The 15,562-nt window shown below is 52.3% G+C and overlaps 1 protein-coding gene across 1 annotated transcript in view; it reads right to left on the reverse strand.

Annotated features, from left to right (window-relative positions):
- Positions 1-2,643: 2,643 nt before the first annotated feature.
- The window catches only part of UBE2QL1 (ubiquitin conjugating enzyme E2 QL1), a 42,619-nt gene continuing 29,700 nt past the window's right edge, over positions 2,644-15,562 (reverse strand). Inside the window, exon 3 of the mRNA XM_025867548.2 lies at positions 2,644-3,956. Coding sequence (XP_025723333.1) covers positions 3,825-3,956 — 132 coding nt within the window. The 3' untranslated portion in view covers positions 2,644-3,824. The remainder of the gene's footprint in view (positions 3,957-15,562) is intronic.

Here is a 15,562-nt window from a genome sequence, read left to right on the forward strand (position 1 = left end):
CCCGGCCCTCCTTCACTTCCATACCTGCCCTTCCTCCCTCTTGCTCAGCCATCCCTCAGCCCTGACTTCTCCATGGAGCCTGGCCTGACCACCGTCAGGGAACCCCTGGGCTCGGAAAAAGTCTACAAGGTCCGCAGTGCAGTGTAGCAGTTAGCTGCCTCAGGTCTCCACTCGTTTGTTGGTGGCTCCTGTTATCCTTTTTTTAAGATTTTATCTATTTATTTGACAGAGAGAGCGCACAGCAGGGGGAGCCACAGAGAGAGAGGGAGAAGGAGGCTCCCCGCTGAGCAGGGAGCCCAACACTGGACTCAGTCCCAGGACCCTGAGATCATGCCCTGAGCCGAAGGCACACGCTTCACCGACTGAGCCACCCAGGCGCCTCTGCTGTGTGTTATTCTTGTCTTTTTAAGTTCCTCCAGGGAAGGAGGCATGTCTAAAACTTGCCCCTTCCCTATGTCAGAGTGAGTGGTGAGATGGCCAGTAAGCTTGGTTGACTGACTTACAGAGGACTGGGAACAGAACACCAGTATATGATCACAAGTTAATTCTGTCTGAATCTTTGTAATTATTCAATTCCGGAGCCTTTATTTAAATGTGTTCTAATTAAAGCCCGTTGTTTAACATAGAGCTCCCCATACTGGAAAAGTGACACACAAAGTTCATGTGACAATTTCTGGATTTCCCAAGCACTTTCCCTCACGGCTTAGGTCAGTTCTCACACGGATCCCGTAGGAGTTTACAGGCCAAGAAACCAGGGCTTGAGCAGGTGGACTTACCTGCTGAGTCACACAGACACGGAGGGCAACTGTCCTTCTATCGGGTCTTTGTCACGAGTCCTCAGATTTCCCTCTCAAGAAATAAGGTTGAATTTTGATAGACGGAGTGAACTTGGGAGCTAAAACGCTGGGGCCTAAACTGTCTTTTTATTTTTCCTGAGTAATGGATTTTAGAGACTGTGAGTCTTCCTGTGCGTCCTGTGTGCGTGTGCGTGTGCGCGTGTGCCTGTGTGTGTGTGTGGGGGGACCGGGCCAATCGTCCTGTTGCACACGTAGAGCTTGAGCAGCCCGTGGACTGCAGTGGAGGGGACACCTGAGGACGGCTGCAGGAGGCCCAGGGAATCCTCCGGGTGCGCAGGAGAAGCATGCATGGCTTTTTCCTCCCTCTGGCTCTGCAGCCTCTGGAGGACATGAATATCTGCAGCCCCGTGCAAACGTCCCCCAGCTGTCTGTCTGAAGAAGGATGGCGCTCTCGGCCTGTGTGCAAAGGAGCCCCCCGCTAGGCGCTTGCTGGGTCTGCAGCAGGCCTCCCTCCCACCCCGCGCTCCGAGGCCGGCAGGCCCCTCATGCGGGGTCAGCGGGGCACGGCCACGGCCAGGCTCCCCTGTTGGCTGACGATGCCGAAAAGGGAGTTCTTCCAGCGCAGAGAGTCAAAGCAATGGTCGCATTTTCAACTATTCTCCACTGCTTTGAAAATGAGAAAGACTTACCATTTAAGTGAAAAATGGCACTTCTTTCAGTGAAGAATATTTCTTTTACAAGCTTCCAGCGGCCTGACAAACCTAATGGAAGTCACATGCAAAAGAAATCAAATTCAGGGTGTGCTGGGGCCTTGAGATTGGGCCGGGCGTCTCCCCCCGCCGCTGTTGGCAGCGACTGAGCCCACCCTCAAGGGGTCACGAGCCTCCTGGCTGCCCCTCAGGTGGGGCATAACCCAGAAACTGCGGTGGACACGTTCTCTAATCAGCTAGCAGCCAGCCTGGAAGCGGCTGGCTCTGGAGATACGCTGCATATGGTTATATACACATTGTATACTCTCTGTATATCCAAATGCATCCGTATGGTTCTTAAAAGAAAGTTGCTTTACATTTTGCATCAGGAGAGGGAAACATCTGGAAAGAAATAAGCTCAGGTGCTTTCCCCAGCAAGCTGCTTCTGTCCTGTATCTTGGGAGCCTACAGAGTAATCCCAGGACAACAAGTGGCCTGAGGGCCCAAGACTGTGCGCTAAATGTCAGGTTTCCAGGATGGAGAATTCCACTTGGGAGGATCGCATGAAGGAGTGTCATCGAATTTTATAACTATTATTACTCAGAGGGAATGTGAGCAGGCAGCCACGCATCCTCAATACACTGCCTTCTTGTCTGGACAGAGCTACGTGTGAATTAGGGGCATTTGAGAAAGTGTTAAAAAATACAAATAAAAGCAGCGGGAAAGGGTAGATTTGGTGAATGGCTGGTTGTGCTGGGAGCTGACCCCCGTCCTCTGAGGCCAGGTCTCTTGGACCTCTGACAACCCTGGACAAGTGAACAGGTCCCTGAGTTAGTCCAAACTGCCCAAAGAATTGTATGTAATCAGCAAAGATTTCTCTTCCCTTGTAGTGGGAAAATATAATCAGCAACATCCAAGTTTGGCCAAATCAACCATTCACACTTACTGTTAACTTCTGATGGCCTCCTGGGTTGCTTCTGGGGACCATGTTAACACACTGGAGTTTTGCAAAGAGCATGGGTTCCTAAGACTCATTGTTTGGTAATTTGCTGGGGAACGTCATCACGGTATTTGGAATATTAAATTCTAAAGACAGATGAGATGTTTTAGAGGGAAGGGTAGCCCCCAGTGATTGGATTCTCGAGGCATTGTGTCAGGTATGCATGATTTTATTTAAAATGCATCCAATAAGGTTTTCCACCTGGGATGAACATTTTACCTCTTCCCATGTATTGTTATAAACAGTGTTTCCTCACTTCATGGAGTTTCTTAGAAAGTTCTAAGTAACTTAACAGAAGAGAAAAATGAAAGTGTGGGCGATGGAGTAACGGGGAGTCGCTATCACGGCGAGGGTGCTCACGCATCACGCAGCCCAGCCCCCGGGGCACACAAGTGACAGGAGGGTGAGGAACAGACCCGGTCATGCAAGTCCTCGGACCATCACTTGGCGTCCTTTGGCAGTCCTGGCATTCTCTGTCACTAGCATGGAGAGTAAAAGGAGTCCGATGATTTCAGGGAACGGGAAATTGTCCCTTGCTCGTGGTGGTGGGTTGACCAGCTGGGAGGAGACAGGAACACGGATGTGGTGTCACCGGAGCGTTCCAGAATACCGAGGAGGCTGTCCCGCCGCGGAGCCCCCGGGGAGCCCACGGCGGCCCCAGCAGCCCTGCCGTCCGTCCCCGGGCCCTGCCTCGCCGGGGGACAGTGGCTCGCCGCCGCGCCGGCCGACGGAGCACATTTTCACGAAGGGGGCAGTTGCTGTTCTAAATTACAAGAACCTGGCAATATGAAATTTGTGTTTTCAGGAGCCAAAGGTCATAGCACGAATGAGGTCTACATGTTGTCACACGGGGCCACAGAAGGACACGTCTCCAGGTTATGTCGACCTGCCCGGAAGAGAAACAGAGACAAAGGGCACAGCAATGCAGGGTGTTCCTAGTACACGGGAACGTGCCGTGCACGGTAAGTGGGTCGAGCAGCAGGCCCTGGGGCTCCTGCCTGCTCTTTGGAGCTGCGGTCTGGGAAGAAGCCAAGGGCAGTGTGAGGGGGCAGGCGGAGGGGCAGGCGGGCTGGGGAATGTCACCATCTCAACACTGGTTCTAAAGTGACTTCGAGATGGCCGCTCATTTACAGTCGAAACCTAATCCCGAACAGCATTGGCGCCCTCGTCCTCCCTGTGAACACATCTGTTCATAAATAACTTAAACGTCTCCTTGGCATTCAGGATTCAGTTCCGGCTGGAGTAGAAAAGGGTGAGGATGCTCGGCGTTGAGGAGGAGATGTCGGGAACTCGTGTGTGTGGACAGGTGGCTGGAGCGTCTCCCGCACGTCGAGCACATCAGCCATCAGACACGGGCGGGGTGACCCAGCCGTACTTTTCATGCGTCTTCACCAAACTCTTGAAGGTAGCTTCGGCTTCCTTGCGGCTGAAGGACTTTTTTGATTTGCCGGCCTTTCTACAGATCCGCCCCTGCGGGAGAGGGAAAGACAAACCAGGTCAGAAGCCCCCTGGATGGCACCAATAGAGCAGGGGCGCAGGCTGGTGGGGAGGGAGGGGTGCAGCCCGGCTTCCTCAGACGCCTCGTTCCGGGGGCTGGGAAGCACCTGCTCCCCCTGCCCCAACGCCCCCCCCCCCCCCCCGCTCCCTCTGGCCTGGGAGGGAGGGCCGGCTGTCCCAGGAGAGCATCTGCCATCCGCAGAGACGGCGGGGGGTTCCTGGGGCAAAGTGGGGCTTCCACGGCCTCTCCCCCCGACCGGAGGATGCTGTGCTGTGACTTCCAGCCCTCTCCCACAACAGTGAAGACAGAGATTCACAGTTAGATGTGTACATTTATAGATTTACACACACATTTCAAAACTCTTAAAACTCAAGCCCAGGAACAATGGGTGAATTTCTTGTAATTTACGTCACATGGGAGCCACTTCCTGAGAAGACAGGTGGGCAGGGGGGCCGTTTTCGAGGAGGAGGGAGGCTGTCCAGGGCTCCCAAGAGGGAGCAAAGGTGAGGGGCCGGCACTCCTTGCACAATCCCTGGAGAGGGGCAGGGGCCCAGGCCCATCCCCCTCACCAGGAGCAGGTGTTTCTGGCCCGAAAGATGGGACATGAACGTCTGCAGTGGACAAGAGAGTCTAATCCATCTCGGGACAGACGCAGCAGGCTCTAGATCATGAGGGAGAGGGAACCCAAAGGCATTCCTGGTGTGACCGTGTCTCGGGCCAGGCCCTCCTTCCCAGAAAGCTGTGGGAATGAGGTTTATTTGGAAACCAAGGGAAGGAGCAGACTGAAGGAGAAGAGGAGCTCGCCGCAGCGTGGGGGCCTCCGTCGGTGAGGGCTGTCCCCCCGGCTCTTAACCCCCAGCCTCGCCGCCAGCCATCCCCGCATGAGGCCTCGTGATGAGCCACACTTCCCCGGGCTGGCTTCGCCCAGCTCCCCCTGGGAGGTCTGCGTGTCTTCCTGAGCATCTCATGCACACGTTCTGCAGGTGGGGGGGAGGGGCTACCCCAGAAAGACCTGGCTGAGTTTGACCCACCGGCAAGCACAACGCACTCTCTCCAGCAGCCTCCTGTTTGCAGACCTTCACCAACAAGTCTCTCTGCATCCCCAGCACGGAGCGGCTTTGTTACGGCACACCTGTGGGCCTGACCCGGCACCAGGCCTCGCCACCAGTGGCCGGGCTGCTGCTCCCTTGGACAGGCATCCGGACGACAGTCACCTGGGCCTGCGTGACCACAGGCAGGCGAGGTCCGCCCAATCTCAGCCGTCTCGGACAACCCACGGACAGTGCTAGTGGGAACACAGCCATACCAGCCTTGCCATTCACGGGGAAAACGGCACCCGATCGCTAAAAGTAGGAATGGAACACTGTTCTGTGTTCTTAAATTCAGGACATATGGTTCAACATCTGTCCTTTCAACACTGGAGACAGAGACCCATGCCCAGGAAGAAGCCAGAAGTCCCGAGTTACAGCTGTGTCCTGACCCCTCTGGACATCTTTCTGGCCGAACGTGTCCATCTGCCGATGAAGGGCAATGCCGCCTTATCTAATCTGCTGCCCAGTTCACGCTGAATGCGCTGCTAAAGGGCTGGAGGAAGACTGGGGGACAAGGAGGCAAGGGACGGCCATCTACCGACCTCCAGGAACTCCCCCACGCCTCTCCAGGATATGACTCCTAGTTTTAATTTTAGAACTTCCTACTTTGCTTACGTGGTATCGTTATACTTGATAAAAAGGGACCACGAAACCTAGTACATTTATAATTATCATCCCGATGGGTTGAGATCAAAGTCGGAAGCTGTTTCATTAAACACAAGCACATGCATCTTTGCCGGGGTGCCCGCATCAAGCTCCACATCAAGTGGGAGCAAGTATCAGGCTATATTCTTTTGTCTAAAATGCAAATTCCAGCCATCTCTAACATTCTCGTCTAGAACACCGGAAGTTTGTGGCATGGTTTGATAATTCTGAACTGAAAACAGCAAAAACAAGCTTACGATAATCTTGGGGTATTCCGTTTTTGGCGTGAACACATACTTTTTGCCTGTTCTTTGTGGAAGTCCCAACTATTACAAAAAACAACAGACAAAATGAACCCCAGATGAACAGACCACTCTTTGTTTCCCTTTCTTCCCAGGAAATAGTATGAAAATAAAGCCCCAGCACTCAAGTCAATTCAGCGACCAGGAGACAGAGCCTGTTGTCAGCCCACCGGAGGTCTCTGGGCCTTCACTGCCCTCAAATGCCCATGAAGACTTTCCCTTCCTCCGTGGTCTCTGGCATTTTAGTTTATGGTTAACAGATCTCTTTTCATAAATTGCCCGTCCTCTTCTGATTGGCTGTTAAAATATCACCCAGGGAAACACTGAGCTTGGAAAGCAGCACTTCCACTGGCTGGTCCCCCGCAGGGTGGGTGGCCGAGCTGTTTCTGCTGAGATGCTCTTGAGGTGCTCACTGCACCAAGAAGGGGGATGCTCCATCTGCCCGGGGCCCCTGATGCCCAAGGCCATTCTGACCGTGAGCCAGCTCCCATTCTTCCCTCCAGGTGCAGTCTCTTGCCCCATGGACTTTGGGGAAACCTTTGGCCCAACTGTTCTGACCCTCTGTATTTTCTTCTATAAAGCGGGGACGGTATTCGTTGCCCAGCATCATCATGAATGTCACGTAAGATACTGAACTTAGAAGCACTTTGAAAAATGTAAATTGTGTTACAATTAATTGAGAACTGTTTTTCTCACTGTCATGACATTCATATTTCTTCCTTGTCTGTTTCCATTTAACTAATAACCAAAGAGTCTTTTCTGGAGGGTTTCCCGGAATAACTCTTGTTTCTCCACTAAAATACCTCTACTTGTATTTAATGCGAAAAGACCTGGATGTGACAATTTACTCAAGCCACTGTGAAATTGTGTGGTCAGTAAGAGTTTAGATGAGTAAACACCCTCTCTCTCCTGAGCCCCAGACAGTAAACCAATAGTTATGAGCAACCAGGGGATTTTTCTCTAACGACCTTAAAAACCTCACCGTATCATTGATGCAAACAGGGCTAATGAGAATACAGTTCTCTAGGGCCGTGTTTGTCAAACCAAGCCATTACTGGGTACTTTGATTTGTCTTTTTTTTTTTTGGCCTCGTAGCTTTTTGGGGGCCAATCACAATAATCCAACATGAAAAATTCTATACAGCCACACATGTCTACACTTTAATAAGCAACTCCAAACTCAGGTTCTCAGTTCAATCCCCTGATCTTATGTGGTTTCCATGACCCCAGTGTGCACACTGAGTTTCATTCGTTCATTCATTCATTCATTCATTCATTCATTGTGTCAGATGCACGGTCTAGAAAGACAAAGTGCCCCTGCCTGTAGGGGCTCCTAGCCCATCACGGCATGGGTCGCTGAGACAGAAGGCACACATCGGGTCTTCCCAGCCTCAGTCCTGTCGGCATCATGGGCCAGGTCCTTCTCTGTTAGGGGCGGTCCTGTGAACTATAGGATGTTAAGCCGCGTTGTTGGCCTCCACCCACTAGATGCAGTGCCCCGCCCCCCCCCCGAGTTCTGACAACTGAATTGTCCCCAGACACTGCCAAATGTCCCCTCAGGAGTAAAATCACCCCTTTGAGAGTGGCTGGCGTACCGAATAAGATGGCACAGAACAAGGAGGAGTCCGTTCGTTATCTATTTGTTTGGCAAAGGATTGCTACAAGTCTTCCTCAAGTTAGGAGCTTCTGGCTACTGGGACTGCAGGGTTTTCTAAGGTGGAAATGATTCTGGTCCTCATACAGCTCAGAGGGGAGGATGGGTGCCACCACGGGGCTGGGGCAGGAGAAGGGGGGAGTAGCGCTGGTTGCACATCGAGAAAGCCTTCTATGTTTCATGACATTTGAGCTGCGCCTTGACATATGGGTGGCAGGCATCAGAGGTCCCAGAGGAGAAGTTGAAACAATTGGCTATATTCAGAGAACCATGGAAAAGACACTTGGTGAATTTGGGGCATGGAGCCTGTGTGTGTGTGTGTGTGTGTGTGTGTGTGTGTGTGTGTGTGTGTGTGTGTGTGTGTGTTGGGGTGAAAGTGCAGAATTCAACAGACCTGGCTTCAAATCCCTGTTCCAACACTTCCTGGCTGTGTGACCTTGGGTGAGTTACTTAACCTCTCTGAATCTCAATTTCCTCATCGATAAAATAAACCTAAGAATAGTGGGATATGACACTGGATTTTTATAGGGATTTAATAGGTTAAAACATGTAAGATGCTTGGCACAGTGCCAGGCACCGGGTGGACACAATAAATGGGGCTTTTATTTTTGGAACAATCACAGAAGCTCTCATCCTCTGACAAAGTTAGCTTCGTTCTGGCCTCTTGAAAACACACACACAAAATTTCCGTCTTTCGTGTGGATATTATGACTTGGTTTATTCTGTCACAGTGCTCTTCAGGAAATCCAGTATTTTGCATTTAGGTGGCTCATTTCCCAGCTTTTTCAATAACGTCTATTTTAACAGGTTGAGATAAATACACTCATTCTATGTTTCTCCCTTGATTAGATTTTTTTCTTACTACTTTATTTTTCGTTGCAAACCTACTATCGTGGCATTTCTGGGTTTCATTTGCCCATGAATTAGGCTTATGCTCTTTTAAAAATAGAGTTTCCAGACTCCTCATGTGAAATTTTGGGGTTCTTTCACTCATTTCCTTGGCTGAATTACAGAGCGGCTACTTGTTTTCAAAGTCTTTGAACATGTAATTGTTAGTCTAAAAGCGCTCACAATCCTTAACCCCTCCAACACGGGCTTCTAACGCGTGCTGTGTTGGGGCAGCCTCGCTCCATACCGTGGCTCTATGCAGGAGAAACTCGGAGCAAAGGAGGTGCTGGGTGTGGGGCAGATGAGGTGAACCTCCGGATCTCTGAAAGGAGCTCCTCCTAGAAAAGCAGCCATGATTTTGCCTCTCTTTAAGCCTAAAGTGCAAAGCCGATCAGCTTACAAAATTCTAGAGCACAGATAAGACCCTATTAACAGATGACGCAGCTTCAAAGAAATGATTCTAAATCCAAACAGTTACACTGAGCTGCTGGTCAGCGAGGGAGGGACTTGAGCTTGAGCCTGTGCGATGAGGCATCAAACAGAAGCTGAGAGTGGCAATGAGCTCACTTGATTCTGCAGCAGGTACCATGGGTCTGAGAATGTGTGTGTGCATGAGTGTGCATGTTGGCATGCATGCATGCCTGTGCACACATGTGCCCACACGTGGAGAACTGGGTGTGTGTGCATGTGTGCTCATGTCCAAGTACCTGTGTGCACGAGCACGTGTGAGTGTGTATGTGCACGAGCGTGCACACGGATGCTCCTGTGGGTAGTGACTCCTGTGTGCGTGCGTGCACATGTGTGTGTGGCTGTGGTGGGGACTTTCAAGCTGCAAGCAGGGGTATGAGGGTCCCTGTGGTGAAATGACCGCTGACGGAAGCCAACAGTAACCCCGAGGGAAGCCCCCGCTGGCTGAGTCAGGGAAGCCCCAGGCCGCAGGAGCCTGTTTGTAGGGTGGTCAGTTTACAGTGGGAGATGCCCCCACCTGCCGGGGAGTCTGCCCAGCACCAGCCAGGGCAGGGAGAGGGAGTGCCGAGGGGTTGGCCGGGCAGAAGGGGAAGGGGCATAATGATGCAGTCCTACAGACATCTGGGCCTGGACTGTTCTCGGCTGTGGGGCTGAACCATGCACTGTAGGATGCTCAGCAGCGTCCCTGGCCTCAGCCCACCAGACGCCATAGTAGCCCCATGCCAGTTGTGATAACCACGGTGTCTCCACAGTGGCCAAGTGTCCTCTGATGGCCCCCACTCTGGGCTGAGCAGGAAGCATGCTGGGCGAGTGCACGAGGGTACATTTACCATGGTCTGGGGGCTAGAGAGGCAGGGAAGACTGCCTGGAGGAGGTGCTCGGGGGGTGGACTCAAAGGACGAGTCGGGGAGTGTGTGTCCAGATGGCCCTGGGGGGACAGAGAGGGAGGCGGTGACACGGGAAGTGTGTTCGTTCCTGGGGCTCCTGTAACAGAATATGCCAGACCCGGGGCTTAAATCATCAGAACTTTATTTTCTCACGATTCTGGAGGCCAGAAGTCCGGGATCGAGTCTCCTGTTTCTGGGGGGTTTTTTTAGGAGAGAATTTCTGCCATGGCTCCCCGAGCTTCTGGTGGCTTGTTGTCCCTCGTCAGGAACCCCTGCCTTGCAGATGTATCACCCCGACCTCTGCCTTCACGTCCACGTGGCTTACGACCCGTGGGTCTGTCTCCGAACCTCCCTCTTCTTACCAGGACACTGACCATGCATCAGGGCCCACCCTAATCCAGCGTGACCTCCCCTTAACTTTCTGTCTGCTAAGATCCTTTGTCCAAAGGAGGACACACTCATAGGTGGGGGGTGGGGGGGTCAGCACTTCAGTATATGTTTGGGGGACACAGTGCTTCTCACTCCAGAGATAAGCATGATAGAACCCCAACTACCATCCTGTAGCATCTGGCCCTCTTCCGCGGGTGGCAAGTCACCAGGTCAGGTTTTCTTTTGGGACACGTCACTTGGGAAGTGGGTGGCTGGTCAGGTGTGAGATGTTTGTCAATTAGAGAAGAATCTGTCCTGTGGCTAAGGAGGCCTGGGGCACTCCGGGTCTCTGCTCCAGGAGGAAACAGGTTTCCAGGACCAGATTCTGAGTCCCTTTCAGTTGGGGTTTCGGGATGTGTATCAGAATGCAGCACCCGGGGCAGGAGGAGTGGACGCAGTGCTCAGGGCTCTCCCATCACGGGGTCCAAATGATAGATGTGGGGAGGGTCCCCAGGGCAGGAAGGAGGGGACACGGCCACTGGCTCCTGAGTGACCTGCTCTCCCTGTGCCTGTCTCCACACTGAGTCCCACGCACACTGACACCTGCCTCGGGGGTGAGCCTTTGGAGAAGGATATAGCCAGGAACTGGACCGTGCGCAGTGGGGCATGGTGATGCGGAGCAAGTACCACGCTGTCTTAGCACACGCCCCGGGACAGGGAGAGGGAGAGGGGGCAGGCGGGGGGCCAGGTGAGAGGAGAAGCAAGGAGCTGAGGCTTCAGTGGGCGGCGGCAGACAAGGGGGGCGTCAGGAACGCCAAGTTGGCAGTGGGCGTGCAGGTGCCCAGTGAGTGCTGGAAAACCACCCACGGAATGTATGATGCTTCCTTGATTTGTCATGAAATCGCAACATAAAAAACTCTTCTTGGCCTTATACTTAAGCAATCTCTGTACATCGATATCAAACAAGCCTGGTTCGTAAGTACAGCTTGGCTACAAAAAAGTCCCAAGAAAGTAACCTGTATTTCCCAAAGCTTTATTAAGTGCCTACCACCCAGCAGATCTGGTGCGGGCTGCTGGAGGCACCAGGTGAGACTGGGTGAGGGGGATGCACAGGGCTTAACCCAGGAGCCCGGGGGGGCGGAGGCAGGAGTGAATGAATGAATGAGCACTTCTGGCCAGAGTCAAGCTCCCTGTCCCGGTAAGACCACTGACCGGCTTTCCCATGGCAGTAACGCTCACCAGGGCAAAGTTCCAGAATATTGCCCAGGATACAAAGCCTCTTCACTCAAGAAGAACTGTTTACTTAGTGGAACACTCTAGAATTTTCCATTGAGAAATCTTAGGTAACCTATTCTCTACTAGAGTCTCTAATATTTACCCAATGAATAGGTAATTAATGTACTCATGTATTTTCTCTCAAATTTATGAACATCTCAGGATGTCAAAGCCAGCATCAGTTTTATATAAACTCGGGTAATATTCAGGAGGAATTAAACTGGAGCTACCTATTTAATATGATCGTAAAACATCCTCAAGCCACTGGCAACACCAAAGGCATGGTTCAAAGGCTTGCAAAACACAAGCATCTCTTTCCTCTACACTTTAAAGAAAGTTCTAGCAATTAGTGAATCTTTTTTTTGAGACAGATGCTCTTTTCATGGAAGAAATAAGCAGAGAAAAAGAAACTTTTTGCTAAAAATTTAAATTATTTCAGACAATCATTTCCAAAAAAAAATTTTTTTTGAGATTCCACTAATACTTACACTTCTGCTTAAGCAGCTGGGTCCCCGTGGGTTTCATTAGTGGCACCAGAATACAGTGAGTGACAGCTAGACGTACTGATTAAAGGCAGTCGTGGCGGCTGTGAGCCAGACATCGTTCTCAGGATGGAGTTTGAACACACGTGTTAAACCCTCCCCGAAAGCCCACCAGGGAGGCTTCGCTATAATCAACCCTGGCTTTCAGATGAATAAGCAGACACAGAGAGGTCAAGTAATGTGCCAGAGTCACACAGGACTTCAAAGCAGTGCTGGAGCCCAAGGCCAGGCCGGCTCTCAGAAACAAGGAGAACGGTTGTGGATGCAAGTGAAGGAAAACAAGACACTGACCATCGACTCCATAAAACGCTGCCCAGCCTGGCCTTCTCCCACTGGACAGGGGACGGGCTGAGGTCACTGAACCCCCTTCGTGATCCGGGCAAGTGGGCCTTCCTCAGTGAGACACCTGTTCACACATGGTCCCGGTCCCTCAAGACGGCTGGCAATCTGTGGTTTCCACTTTCGCGAGGCAGAGAATGCAAAGGGAGCTCGTGGGCGAGCCAAGCCAAGGACACGGTGTTCCACGTTCAAGGCTAGAGGATTCGTTCAGCACAAAACAGCCACTCCTTCAGCGTCTTCGACTTACGAGCTAAATCCAGCTGTCTACGTGTGGGGTTCTAGTGAAGTCCCAGGAGCACACCTCTGTCCCTGCTGTCAGGGCCACTGCCACTGGACGCTCCACGCACTGGCATATCTCCATTCACGTCCGTCTCCCTCCCGCGGACCTGGCTCCCCTGGGACGAACAGGTGCGTGTTAACTGTATTAGCCTCAGCAACCCTGGCCTTCTTACGGACGATTGCTCTGCCTCCTTCTGCCCTGAATGAGTGGCTGGCAGGAAACGTGGCATTTTCCTACCAGGTTGACCTTCCAGGTCAGAATGCAGGCCACCCATCAACCCCACACCTTGGACCTTCCTTAAGGCACCCTATTTCCCCCTCTTTTTGGAACACAGTTTGAAAAGGATGAGGATCAAAGTTCTTCCCCCAGGGCCCACAGGTGTTTTAGTGCACCTGTTCATTCCTGGTGGCCCAGTCCTCACTGCACCCTCCTTTCTGGGGGCCGGGACCCCACTCACGCGGACGTGTGGCCACCCACCTTCTCCACCTGCCCGAGGCTGCGGGAGCAGGCCCTTGGGACCCGGAGCCTCTGGTCTGCTGCCCAACAGGATGAGGAGGGAGGCACTCGGGGCTGGGGGGAGCTTGGTGGGAGAGGCCGGGTTGTCCTCTCTCCAGGGCTGATGCCCATCTGCTCGACTCGTGCCTGCCGAGCCCCAGAAGCCAGGTCTGCTGACATGGGTCGCTCAGTCCTGCAGCTTCACCCCACGACAGTGAGAGGTGACCCGCCTCCGGCCCGCGGTCTGCTTGACGTTATGATCCCCCCCCCTACCCCCCGGGAACCAGCGACACCCTCCACCCACTCCCGCCGTTCAGCAGCGCATGGAAGAGTGCTCTCTTGTGCAGACAACAGTGACAGCCTCACGGCCCTGCCGGGAACTCCAAAGAGATGAGGGAGGCCGAGAAAGTCACTGGGAAGTGTGACGGGAACCATCACTGGGGATTCACCTGTCAGAACGGGGCAGCCGTGTCCCACTCTCTGGGCCTACTGGCAGGAGCTTCACGAGTCTGACAAAATAATCCCAAACTGGGTTGTTCTGGAACAATCACATCAAGAAGTAACACAAGGGTTTCACAGGCAACCGAGGTAACACCTGCTTTTGCTCTCGAGACGGTTTCCAGTTTCAGGAGGCGTGCGTGTCTTTGCGACGTACGGTGGCCCTTCCTAGCTCTGCGACCTCCCTGCGCCATGCGGTTTGGGAGGACAGAGAAAGCTCCAGCCTCATCACACGGCGGGCACAGGACCTTCCCAACCCAACAGGAAATTCTGCAACATTAAACAAACAGAGCTCATGACACTTTGAAATCATTGGGAATCTTGGGACTACTTCCTGGAAAAATTGAAACGTGAAAATGCTACGGTTTGGGCTCTGGTTCTCTGAACTCCCTTCGAGGATGGGTGGGGGCGGGCGTTTCCGAGTCCCTGGGGAGCTTTTAATATCCACACACCTTAGAGTAAGTAAGCTTGAACCACGCCCGCATCTGCCCCGAGAGCACCATTTTGACTGTTTTGTGCACTGGCTCTAACGAGGTGCTCATGAGGTTTCAGGGTGGTAGATGGAGGAGGCACGGCCCCCTCACCTCCCGGCCATTATTAGACCGAGTGCTGCGGGAAAGCAGGGAAGGGTGAGGGAGACCAGCTCCCTGGAGACCTCCAGACACTCACCCAGCACCTGGGCAACACCTGAGGCGCGTTGCCAGCCTGACTCCTGAGGACTGCCAAGTGTTCCAAGACACGGCAGTCCACGGCGGGTGATGAACTTCCCCTCTAACTCAAGCAGTCCTAATGCACTGACTTAAAAAATGAAGAGCCTTTTCATACATCACACATTCTGGAGGGTCCTGAGGTAAAATCCAGCACCCATGACAGAGGCAGCTTCCGGAAAGCCTGGGCACTTCTGCACCGTGAACATGAATCCACCGGACGTCAGCATTTTGCCCCCATGGCTGGGCTCTGCTGCTCCTTGCATTGCAGTCCCTCTCGCACCCTGGCCTCCTCCGGCTCCCCACCGGCTCCCACCCCTCCATGACCCCTGACCCCTGCCTTCCTACCCGCACCCTCCGCTGAACGCGGGTCTCTCCTTAAATTAAGAGGTCTGAGAACAAGAGGTAGTACCTTCAGCCAGGGACCTACTCAATACAGACATTAGTATGATGTCGGACCTAGAGTTCAGAATCATGACTTTAAAGATACTAGCTGGGCTTGAAAAAAGCGTGGAAGTTATTGGAGAAACCCTTTCTGGAGAAATAAAAGAACTAAAATCTAACCAAATCGAAATCAAAAAGGCTATTGATGAGGTGCAATCCAAAATGGGGGCACTAACTGCTAGGATAAATGAGGCAGAAGAGAGAATCAGCGATATAGAAGACCAAATGATGGAAAATAAAGAGGCTGAGAAAAAGAGAGAGAAACAACTACAGGATCACGAGGGCAGAATTCGAGAGATAAGTGATACGATAAGACGAAACAACATTAGAATAATTGGGATCCCAGAAGAAGAAGAAGAGAGAGAGAGGGGGGCAGAAGGTATATTGGAGCAAATTATAGCAGAAAACTTCCCTAATGTGAGGAAGGAAACAGGCATTAAAATCCAGGAGGCACAGAGAACCCCTCTCAAAATCAATAAAAATAGGTCAACACCCCGACATCTAATAGTAAAACTTACGAGTCTCAGAGACAAAGAGAAAATCCTGAAAGCAGCTCGGGAGAAGAGATATGTAACCTACAATGGTAGAAACATTAGATTGGCAACAGACCTATCCACAGAGACGTGGCAGGCCAGAAAGGACTGGCAAGATATCTTCAGAGCACTAAACGAGAAAAATATGCAGCCAAGAATACT

The sequence above is a fragment of the Callorhinus ursinus genome, unplaced genomic scaffold (assembly GCF_003265705.2).
Source record: "Callorhinus ursinus isolate GAN/ISIS: 27379988/994484 unplaced genomic scaffold, GSC_fseal_2.0 scaffold3, whole genome shotgun sequence".
Classification (NCBI taxonomy): Eukaryota; Metazoa; Chordata; class Mammalia; order Carnivora; family Otariidae; genus Callorhinus; species Callorhinus ursinus.